The sequence below is a fragment of the Eucalyptus grandis genome, chromosome 6, assembly GCF_016545825.1.
Source record: "Eucalyptus grandis isolate ANBG69807.140 chromosome 6, ASM1654582v1, whole genome shotgun sequence".
Lineage (NCBI taxonomy): Eukaryota > Viridiplantae > Streptophyta > Magnoliopsida > Myrtales > Myrtaceae > Eucalyptus > Eucalyptus grandis.
Window position 1 is genome coordinate 37,356,294 of NC_052617.1, and position 12,348 is coordinate 37,368,641.

The 12,348-nt window shown below is 37.4% G+C and overlaps 1 protein-coding gene across 1 annotated transcript; it reads left to right on the plus strand.

The window, feature by feature from the left end:
* Positions 1-1,253: 1,253 nt before the first annotated feature.
* Positions 1,254-11,197, plus strand: LOC104449545 (putative laccase-9). The gene is made up of 7 exons (XM_010063727.3): positions 1,254-1,440; positions 1,970-2,121; positions 6,794-7,038; positions 9,306-9,434; positions 9,518-10,118; positions 10,360-10,718; positions 10,809-11,197. Exons 1-7 carry the CDS (start codon positions 1,312-1,314, stop codon positions 11,000-11,002), a joined length of 1,809 nt encoding a protein of 602 aa, XP_010062029.2. The 5' UTR covers positions 1,254-1,311; the 3' UTR covers positions 11,003-11,197.
* The last annotated feature ends 1,151 nt before the right edge of the window (positions 11,198-12,348 follow it).

The following is a 12,348-nucleotide window of genomic DNA, read 5'->3' on the forward strand; positions in this document are numbered from 1 at the left end:
AGGCCTTCTAGCCGCTACACAAATCCTAAAACCAACCCTAAAAAAAACTAATGCGTCATATTCTAGAATATTCCTATTCTAGAATATTCCTAAATAAGAAGAATATTCTTATTTGACTTGGTCAAATATTTGGTGACCAAATAATCAAATGCGCCAAGATTTCCAAGATTCTTCAAGATCTGATCCAAGTCATCTCCACGCCAAAGATCACGAACCATAACACCAACAGCTTGCCTAAATTGCTTGGCCTGCACTCGAGTGATCGGACCAGTAGAAATAGATAATGGGTCCTTAGCACCTCCTTAGCACCTCCTCCTCGATATGGCTTGATGTCCACATCAATATAACTCCAACTTCTTAGTATCCTAATAGTAAGGTCACTAACTAGATTGAGAAAAATAATAATTTATATGTAAAATATTTTATTACAGAATCTTCCATTAGACTCTCTAAATTGTTGTCCTGTGTACTCGTGATATTTGAGGATAACATCTATATGGTTCGAGATACTACCAATCCTTACTTATGGGGAGTTTTAGGTGCAAATTTTTATACGTGTTAATTCCTTTGTAATTCATAAGTTTCATGCAAAAACACGATTCTTTAAGAGGACAAAAGTTTCGTAATATCTTGAATTGATAACTCTAATTAGTAAATTATTATATATTTCTTTTATTTTGGCGTGCTGTTTAACTTAATCCATGTATCATGAGTATATATTATCCTTAAACTTTTCGAGTGGCCTTTTTTCCTTTCATTCTCGCCCGTAAAACAGACCCGCTATAAACAATTTCACATGCTGGTCCATCGAATTTAATTTTTATCTCTTCGTACGACTGAATTGTTCCCATCCTTAGTAGATCAAGATCTCAGATTTTGTTGTTGTTTTGGTCCGCAATCAAGATCACCTCTCACGTCATGTGGAACGAACCATCATGGAAAAATGCCTCGGTGACCCCGAAAAAAGACGTTAGAAGATCACAGGAGATCCAATCGCATGCTTTCTCTATCATTGCGCCCCACACGAATTTAAAATGATAATTAGCAAAAGAAAACAAAACCTTCGTGGGAAAAATCAAAGCCCGCACGATTCAGTACGTGGGGCTGCGCTGTCCGAAGACCAGTAGCCTACCAGAAGTTCTGGAGTCACCCGTACTTCCTGGGGCTCGACTGTCTGGTGCGCATGTGAACTCACCTCGTACCCGCGCGGTCGCCTCTCTCTTCCCTCTTCCCTTTTAATACGCGACCGCGTTCTCGCTCGATCTAAACGCAAGAAAAACCGAGAGAAGAGAAAAATTTGTGTGCGCGCTGATGAATCGCGTGAAGATGGCGATCCGACCGCCTTTCTCCGCCACCATTTCTCCCCATGCTGCAATTTTCTTTCTTCTTGCGAACGTCCTTCTCGGGGCTCAAGCCAGCGTTCATTACTATGACTTTGTTGTGAGTGCTTTTGTTCGTCCATTGCATGGTGTAACGTGCTCTTTGTGCGAAGTTTTGCGTCGACAATCCTAAAACCGATGCATGCAGGAGAGTTTCCTATAATTTCTTGTGGATCGAGGTTTCGTTATTCTTGTGGGGTCATTTCGTTAGCAAAGGGCTCGCAACTGCAAGTGACATGTTTTATATGAGCAAATATATAATGAAATGGGTAGGGTCGAGTAGTAAGCAAAGCCTCTTTCTTTTGCAAATGACGTCCGTCGTTGCGCTTCAGTAAGAAAAGAGGAAAAAATTTAGTATCTGGGCAATTGTTTTCGGTAGATTGCGAAAGGTCACCTTTCATTTTCGAATGTTCAACACCTTCTACGGACTTCTCGACCGCGATGCATGCAAGCACCGGGACTGTTTTATTGTGGAAAAATGTAATGTTTTTGTCGGTCTCTCGACCGAAGTCAGAAAGTGCTCTTGGTTGTTTTCTTTTACTTCTTTATCTCACTACGTCTATTTTTGAATCATCTCTTTTTGGCTTCAGCTGAGGGAAACAAACATTACGAGGAACTGTACTATCATGTCCCTTTTAACAGTCAATGGCAGTTTTCCGGGGCCCGTGATTCGTGTTCATAAAGGTGACCTCGTTTTCGTGAACGTCCATAATCAAGGAGATTACGGCATCACGCTTCACTGGTAATTTCATTTTGTCGAATATATTTTCATCTCTTTACGCTCTCTGTGTTCCCTTGGTGTGCACTCGTTACTCGTACTGGCGGTATATATTTTTCTTTTCGTGTTTCACTGAAATGGCAACGTGAATGAGAAAACAACACAAGACGGCACTAGCAACGAGATCGTTGTAGGCGGAATTTGGTCTGGTGCATATTGATTAATTGAATATTCTGGGAAGGGGAGAATGAAAAACCGTACTACACATAATAATCTGGCAAGAGAAATCAAGAAATAGAGAACAGTTTACTAATCCGATTGTGGTGGTCGGGTCTTGGTCCATTCAAAGGGCTGAATTGATCGACAACATTCAATAAGTTGAATGCCTCACTTGATTGTAAGTCCCAATTGAGGTTGGAGAATATTTTTCAGCTTAGGGTTTAGGATTGACTCTGTCAAATCTTTTCATTAAGCGAACCCGGAGAAAAAGAAATGTTTGAGAATATAGATAGGTAAAAAGAATCTGATCCTTTGTTTGATTCTCCTTGAAAATTTAAAGTAATAAATCACAAATATAATTTTGAAAAAGTCTTTTCTTCTTAATAAAGAAAAGACTTGCCATCCTTGGGATTTGATGCAAGGCCTTCTTTCGTGAGCCCAAGCCATCAGTGAGATACTTCACAACACAAAAAGAAGAAAATAAAGCATAACTCGCGGATGGTCAATATGATTGTAAGACTTTTCCTATAAAACTTCCTGGGCAAGATTTGAAGACTCTTGCTTGAAGATTGGAAAGGCGGGGTCGGGGGTAGAAGCTGATCTTCATATCAAAGGTTTCCCTTTCTTGATAGCATAGGGAAGACGCTAGCACTAGCAGCGTTTTTACTCTATCAACTGCTGCTTAATCCATACAACTTGGGATCTTATGGCTTCTTTCTCTATCTTTTTTGGGGAGCTCGGGTCTCAAGGGCCCCGTTCCTTACTGTATACTAGACTCAACTTCCTATGTTCAAATTTAATCTTTTTAAAAATACGCGAGTGATGAGGCATTTCCTAACAGATCTTCCACAAAAGAAGACTTCGTCAGAGAAGCTTTTCCTCTGATAGGATCGGATCCCTTTGCACAAGTCCTCCGATCACATTTTTATTTTATTTTATATTAGAATAGTAAAATAAGCTTTTATTTTTCATGACGACAAACCAGGAAGGACTCCTGCTATAGGTCTGCATGGTTGAATCATATATGTTTGCAAGGAATAACCGGTGCAGATCCTCAATACTTCTAAATTGGTAAAATCCTAGTTATTTACGTAGGATGAAAAGCGAAGGTTCTGGCAAAGGGGACCCCACGAATGGGGTATGATATCCGAAACGGTATAAGGATGAAGGATTTTCCTTCGAGACAGGCGCAAGTGAGAAAGTATCCTATGAAATGATGGGCAGTGCCCCCGCAGGTGCCCATCCATTTCTACTTAAATTGAATTATTGATATCGCGAATATATCACCTCGAGGCAAATATCAAAGATGAGCTTTCTCCGAGTTAAAACACCTAAAAACGGAAAACATACCCCCCTTCCCCGGGGCGGCGGGTAAAAATAAAAATGATGAGGCCACAGGAGACCAATCTTCATTAACTAAAATATGTGAAACTTCATAGATATATAGCTAAATGATAAAATTGATGTATCTCGATTTTCAAATCACATGATTATGTCACGTTAATCTTTAATGATAAAAGTCAACTTTCGGATTGTGGCAATTCATTGGGCTTTGGTGGGTTTCCAATTGATGAATTGCGTGTCAGCTATTTGGCCTAAAATACATGTGCAGGCCATTGGCTGGAACTTAAATCATTGATGAGGTTTGTAGGGTTCGGTGAAATGGCCGAATCTTTTTCCTCCCGATGGAAGTCCTTTCTTTCCTCAAAGTCAAGACGTTCTTGTCTCACCTACCAGTATATATATTCCCATGAGGAGCGAACTACCGGTCTGTATGTCCTCGTGCTGCTTCCTGCGTGTGCCTCTGTCCACCATTCTTATTATCTACTTTCAAGTCTTTGTTAATATTTAATTCTATCTGTCCCGTGTTAGTAATTGACGCAGACAACTTCATAATTGAGCTCACTTATAGAAAGTTTGCAACTTCCACAAGTCGTGAATCAAGTAGAATCGCCTGGCCCACCCGCCTTGTCCTCTCACTATAAGGATTTTTTTGGGCTCGGATGAGTGGTTGAGGATGATAAAATATGTTAAATCATCACGCTTTCGTTTAATAACTTCGACTTTTAAACGAGGAAAACATCCAACCCTTCCAACCTTTCCACACGCTTGGCCACACCTCCGTGGAACTTAGTTCACATATCATCATAAAAGCCCCATTAGCATCTTGACTAATATAAGATGAAGACATTCCGATGGTTTAGAAATGATCATCCCGATGTTTTCGTAGCTTCAAGAGACCGAGGATTGCTCCCGTCCCGCCGAATATGTCGTGCAGGACGGAGACCATATCACATGGCGTGACACAATACACGATGCAAATCCCTAAACAGATTGTCGTCTCCTATATATTTTGTATAGATGATAAACAATGGACAGGAATTTTATTAATTAGCCCTCGTGATGCTTGTCAATTTTTTGGTATACTTGCGTGGGAGATTTTTTATGCATATCAAGAAAGGAGATTCTATATTTAATTATATTTTAAAATCTCGTTTTGTGACGTCGTTTAGCTTAAAATATATTTTGTGCATCTGGTTTCATGTGTGGACGAATAAGACATGAAAATATTCATTCTACCCCTCTACTTTTGGGGTTACGTTAACCCCGAATTTTAAAAAAGTTACATTTTATTTCTTCCCCCTCTACTTGCATTTTGGTGCACTCATTTTTTTCGTTAAGTTTTTTTTTTTTTTTTTTTTTGGTTCCAGTGTAATTGATTCCAGTGTAATCGATCTTCAATTTTATATCCAATATCCTATTTGCCCTCTATCCACATTCATAACGAGTAAAATATATAAAAAGTTTGAAATTGCCGCCACTAAATCTAAATTTTCCTGCTTAATCTGTTTAGTTAATAAAAAAATAAAGAGAAGATAAAAGTACTTGTTTAATATGAAAATTTAAGATAAGAACTACCTTAAGTGACAATCAAGAAAAGACGAAAATTTTATGGGACTTCAAATTGATACATAAGTATGCGATTGATTTGAAATGATACGATTTGGATAAATTAGCATCTTCTAATTGTGTTTAGTTGCACAGGCTTCTCTAACAGCACATCGGTTTTCTAGATTTAAACGTGTCTCCCTTTGGCTCTTTTAGTTCATATCCCAAATATTTTTCCTATCTTTAAAGAATTTACTATATCTTTCATATTTTTTTCTTCAATTTTTGCACAATAAATTAGTAAATCATATGGTTTAGCAATGATAATGAGCTAAATCAAATGATCAACAACTTTTTCAAACGGTTTAGAAATCTTCCAGTTTTTTTTTTAGTCAATAGCCAATAATATTTTCATAATTAATTATTTATCTGTTTATTTTCTATATATCCATTTAAAATTTCATTTTATTTCCTAATTAAATGTATAGTAATTTTTAGGGTTACTGCTGTTAATTTCCTCTAACAATATATTCTTGAACTTTGAAGCTCCTCTACGAGGAGCTCGGTGGGCCCTAGTGGAGCTCGGTGGGCCCTAGTGGGCCACTTGGGATAATTCCAAAAATACATAAACTCTTCCATATAGAGGAAGGAAGTTTTAAACTCCCCATGTCCTTATTTTTTATGTGAGAATGGTGGTCACTGGGTCAAGTCTCCAATGATTAAACCTTTTAAAATGCAGGATTCAACATCATCAATCTCAAAGTTTGGGAGTTATGTGAAATTTTCCCTAAAAGGGGACGGCAGAAGTCATATAAATGCATATGGAAATATTATTTTCTTGTATTGAAAGTAGGGAAGTCCATGTTTACTTCTCTAGCATTAGTCGTTTCCCTTGAACATAAATAATAAAAGACCAAGATACTCAGTCATAGGGCCAACAAGTGTACTCAAACGTTAGACAATATCAAATAGATTTTCCTTATTATATTGCAAGGCAATCAATAATGACATGACGGGTCCTTTAACTTTTATAAAATGTTTAACTTAGTCCTTGAGCAATCTTTTGTTTAATCTGGTCTTTGTACTTTTAGAAATTCAATTAATATAGTCTTTGATCCGGTAAAATTTTTAACACCCTTAACTGACGCAACCATAATTTCTGTTAATGTGTTGTCAAATTGGTATGTTGACATCATAACATGAGTGATTCGGCTGATTTGGATTCCTATATATCCACTCATGGAGTACTTCATTATACGATATATATAAGATCCATGGAAAGAAGAAAAGAATTATGCATCAAGTTGATATATGAAACTTCACTAATTCAATTGAACATAAAAAAAGTTAAAGGATCACATTAAACATTAAAAAAAGAAAAGTTCAAAGATCATGTATATCATTAGTCCTTATTACAATACCAACCAATTTTATTTCAATTATTTCTTGGTATGTTGCTTCTCTCTCGAAGTGGTGTTTTTTCTTTGAGCTGCTAAGCAGCCAATTACAGATACATATCTAGTTCTGAAGCAAAACATGTTTAACTTAAGAGGGGTGTGATTAATTGGAAAACTCGGTTACATTTTAGGCATGGGGTGAAACAACCAAGAAATCCATGGTCAGATGGACCTGAATACATTACTCAATGTCCGATCGAACCACAAACAAATTTCACATATGAAGTGAATTTCACTGATGAGGAAGGAACTCTTTGGTGGCATGCTCACAGTGATTGGACAAGAGCCACAGTTCACGGTGCGATAGTCATCCTTCCGAGCGAAGGATCGACCTTCCCTTTTCCTGAGCCAGATGGAGAAGACATCATCGTGCTCGGTATGTACTTCAGCAATTTTATTTGTTAAAAAATATACTAACTATGGTCCCCATATCAAACAGCCTAATTTTTTTGAACGATTTGTCCCCTACACGCCAACTTCAGAAACTTTCAACTAGAGATGGGGATCTTCACTACCAATAGAAAAGGCAGTAAGTGAACGAAACTGTGATAAACTAGATATGGAGAAAAAGAAAATAATATAAAATGTTGACTTTGTGGGTTGTTGGTTTCTTTATATATTTAATTCCGTTTCGAAGTTTCCTGCTTTGGCCGACGAGAAGCAAATAACTAGAATAAAGATAGTCAAAGACATTCGAACAGAAATAAAAAAAGTCGGAGACATTGAATATTTAGATTTTATTTTCGAGAAGGATAGTACAAGTTTGAAAAGAGCAAAGGTGGCTTAGTGTGACTGATATTTTTTAATTTCCAAAGGAAGGCAAGGGTTTACAGGTTTGTAAGGCTTGGGAGTCTCATCAAGGTATGTAAAATAAAAAAAGAGCAATGATCTCGCACCGAAAGATAGGATGGGAGGTTCTTCCTGTAATTAATTCTTGTTTGGATCATAGCATTCTTAGACTTTTCATAGAAGGGGAATTATTCATATGGTAAACATGATCGTGCAACATAATTAATGAAAATTATGTTTTTCCGCTAATTTGTTGAAAGGTTACCATAGAAGGGGAATCATTCTCCTTTTGGTTAGTGAATGTGTTAGTTTATGATCAAATACTTTCTTAGAGATTACTAATTTAAATTAGCTGAACTTCCCCTGTCAAATTACTACATATTAATGAAATATCAACTTTTGCGTAAGTTACTGAACAATATATATATAATTTGTCGATCTTTCTTATTGTTTACAAACTTATATTTGCATTTCTCCACAACCATTTAAATTTTACCAAGCCTTTTTCAAAAATTTAATTGCCAACTTCTTATGTTTTACCACATTTTATTTACCTTTTTTAACCATACCATTAACTTATCAACTCATATATGAAATTGCTAACCATTGAGTTAGTTACCAATGTCTATTTGGTTCTTTTTACAAACGTCTTGACTAGGTCACTTATTGGCAAAAAAAATGGCAAGTCAAACCAAATAAATGTTAATATTTACCATTATTATAGTTATACTATAAGGTGTTGGTAAGAAAGGTAACTGAAAAATAAGAGAAGCTTTTTTTTTTTTTATTAGAGATAAGAAAAATTGATAATTTAAAAATAATGAAATCAATGTGGTAATTGACTTAAGAGTTAGTAATGCCTAACTAGTTGGTAACTCAATAGAGTTTGTAAGTATGGCAAAGGAAAGTGGTAACTTGATTTTTTTTTTTTTTTTGGTCCAACCTTATTTTATATATATATTTTTAAACTACCATGTGTGCTATGTATTGTACATAGTTTGTAAAATCCTGCTTTCTCACTCACCCGTCTTGTATCAGTCATCCTACATGACACAGTTAATGATAATATGAATATTTAACTTAATTTCTAAATATTTTTTTAAAATTTGTTTAATTATATTCTTTTCGTTTTTCCTCTCTTTTGCCCTTCCATTTTTTTTTCTTTGCCTATCTCTTCCCTCCACCAATCGCCCATCCATGGCTGGGGAAGTCACCAGTCGCCAATGAGGGCAAGGGTTAGGATGCCTCTTCGACCTTTGGCGAGGGTTGGACAAGGCCGCTCCTCGTCTGCCCTCGCCCAAGGCCAGTAAGGTCCCTTGCCATCACTAGAGGTTGGTGGTTTTTTTATTTTTACCTACTTTTATCAATAAGTTATTGAAAAATTGATGGACTATTAATTTTCTACCCACAATTTTTTGATATATACGAGCTTTTTAAAAAATCTTCCACTATGGAAAAATAAAAATAAAATCCTTTCGAGATCTGAAATAGTAGAATCATCCTACATATGAACTAGAGGAATTGTTTAGGATGAAGAGGTGGTATGAAAATTTCAATTGGGCATAGGCCCGCAACTTGTTGCATGGAACTTTTCAAGAACTAGCATTGTTACCTAAACTAACCACGTGAATCACTCGTATTTGGATTTACTGTATGCATTGATTTCTTATTGGGATCGTTCATTGAAGCTTGCACACTAGTTGGAAACGCATTTGTTCAAACTGAAAAGAGGGCCATACGTACAATCCACCCTGTTAGGATGCACCATTTTCAAGTGAGATTACACTAATTACAAAGGGTTAAATTTCACTTAAGTTGCATTACTTGAACCATCAATTTTTTGATGGTTCGTAGGTTCTTGGTACGAAGAAGAAAAACTCAACGAAGTATTGAATGAGGATTTAGCGGCAGGCAGCGATGTACCCCGAGCAACTGGCTATATGATTAATGGACAGTTTGGAGATTTCGTTCCGTGCTCCAAAGGTATATTTCTGGTTCCTTCATGGATTCGTGATTTCAATAGTATATTGGGATACAATCTTCATTAAGATAGTATGGTTTCATAGAAACAACATACCATTTGTTCGTCGACTATGGCAAGACCTACCTCCTTCGAATAGTGAATGCGGCGGTCAGCGCAGAGCACTTTTTCTCCATTGCCAAGCACAACATGACGGTTGTCGGCATGGACGGAGCATACACAAAGCCGGTGGTAACTTCGTACATAACAATCGGTCCTGGACAAACAATGGATGTCTTGCTAACAACCGATCAGTCCCTCGGAAGATATTACATGGCCGCTCGACGGTATTCAAGCGAAGACACATCAGTCACGGCCTTCTCCCACATCAATGTTACTGCCATTCTCCAATACAAGGGAAACTACAGTCTCACGTCACCTCCAATTTTCCCAAGCGACACCCTTCCAGGCTTTTATGACTATTTTGCGGCAGCTAATTTCCTAGCCCAGCTTAAAAGTTTAGCAAATGAGGAGTATCCCATAAGTGTCCCTCTGAACATTAGTACGAGGATGTTCATAACAGCTTCCATGAACGAGCTGTTATGCGCAAACGATTCGTGCGCATCGGGCGATAGCAAAATCGCCACGAGTTTGAGTAACATAAGTTGGGTGAATCCTTCAATCGATGTGCTGCTTGCCTACTACAGGTACCCTAAATTTCTTTGTGCTTGATATTACATTCCAAATCAGGTGGTGGCAAGGGCCGTTGATTCTCAGATTTGCATCTGGATATGAAATTATATCTTCACTTCATACATCTGAGGAATTTCCATGTCCTAGATTAAGATGTTTTGTTTTGCTAATGCTTGATTACGGGTACTCGTTTCATTTTGAAAGAATATAAACTCCCTAAAAGTAATGAATAACAACTCAGACGTACATATGCAGGAACATCAGCGGTGTATACACCTCAGACTTTCCGGATTTGCCTCCGATGTGGTACAACTTTACAGGGGATGATTTATCGACCAGTCTTGCGGTGGCTGCTGAAGGGACAAAGGTGAAAGTTTTGAATTTCAACGAAACCGTGGAGATAATATTTCAAGGGACAAATCTGCTGACAGGTTCAGAAACCCATCCTATGCATTTGCACGGACATAGTTTCTATGTTGTTGGATCCGGCTTCAAAAACTTCGACAACGAGAGCGATCCTCAAGGGTACAACCTGATTGACCCCCCTAAAGTCAATACGTTTTCGGTGCCCAAAAAGGGATGGATTACGATCAGATTCACAGCAAATAACCCAGGTATAAATACACCTTGTCATGCTTTTTTCCCTGTCATTATCTAACGATTCGATATCCTTACTAATGTATCTGCGGATTAATTGATCACAGGCGTATGGTTTTGGCATTGCCATATAGATCGACATATGAGTTGGGGTATGGACACTGCTTTCATAGTACTAAATGGTGGTACTGAGGAGACCAGTATGCGACCGCCCCCTTCCTACATGCCTCCTTGCACGGATGCGTCGAAGATTGCCCTGAAAGAAACCGCGAGTTTCTTTGGTGACGTAAACCAAACTTGACAGCAGATTGCAGTAAATTTTTTACGTGGTAATGGAAAGTCATCAAGTTAGTCGTTAAAATGCAGTAAATCAATGCCAACACGATTCCTTTTTGTATCCATGAGAGTCATTGAGTAGATCAGTCTGCGTAGTCATTACAACAGTGAAATTATTAAATGTGCTAATAAGCTCGTGGTTAAGTGCATTCATTTGCAATATCTTTGCATTCAAAATTAGGTGATCAAGCCAGCATATTGAGAAAATGTGAAGGGGATATAAACCAGAGCCATCACCTGGACACAGATTGAGTAAACAGTCATTTGTTTTACCAATTTACTTCCACATATCAACCGTTCATAGAGGCATAGTGATATTTTAGTAATTTAACTTATTAACAAAGTTGGTTAGATGGTTACTTGTACTTGAGCTCCCTCTTAATGGTCTTACCATATTAAGGTATTTCTACTATGCCTTCTAACAAAAAGACTTTCCACGAGAGGACTTTTCTTGACAATTGGTTTGATGGTTATGACTACAAGAGCTGGATAATGTTGTTGTTTGGATCTTCCTCACATTGAGAATTTTATAGCCCATCACTAGCTTTATGACAATGATTACCGATATTTGATGGGGCCGGATGACTATATATCTTATTCATTTCAAAAGACTACATATCTTAAACAATAAATACAACAGAGATATCTAAAAGATACATGTCAAAAAGTAATTTTTTTTTTTTTTTTTTTTTGCAATATAATTTCATAACACATTTTCGCCGAAGTAATATGCGAAAAAAGGATACTTCTTTTAGCAATGCGCGAGTATACGACCAATGCTGGCTCATAAGCTCCTTTAGAGCCCTTGGCTTTGAGCTGAATCCGAAGATGGGGAATAGCTTCTGGTCTAAGACTCCTGCAACAACATGTAAGCTGACACTTAATGGGGAGCTTCAGAGAACACAAGGCCTCTCTCATCTGATTGTCGATAATCTCAATGTAAGATCTTAAGGTTTGTAATAGTAGAATATATCCACAACCCCCACTTTCGATTCCCGAATTTAGCCTAATTTGTTGTAGGACGGATATTCCTCCCCTTTTCAGTCATGTAGTCATCGTTCATAATCAAGATAGACTTTTAAAACGCATAAGCATCGATTTTAATAGAATCAAAGAAAGGTGAAGTCACATGGTTAGCTTTGAAATGAAGAGAAGGACACTTAAAAGGAACCAAAAATGCAAAAAATAGTAAATTGTGAGATAGCTAGTATAAGCACCTAGAGGGGGGGGGGGTGAATAGGTGCACAAATAATTTCTCGAGATACGGAAGCGATTCTAGGCAAACGATAGAAAGGAAGTTCTCTTTTGATT

Bases quoted from the DNA above. Each gene is read 5' to 3' on its own strand.
- LOC104449545 (XM_010063727.3), top strand. From the start codon at position 1,312: ATGAATCGCGTGAAGATGGCGATCCGACCGCCTTTCTCCGCCACCATT. The intron at 2,122-6,793 runs GTAATTTCATTT...GTTACATTTTAG, and splicing joins TACGGCATCACGCTTCACTG to GCATGGGGTGAAACAACCAA. The intron at 7,039-9,305 runs GTATGTACTTCA...GATGGTTCGTAG, and splicing joins AGAAGACATCATCGTGCTCG to GTTCTTGGTACGAAGAAGAA.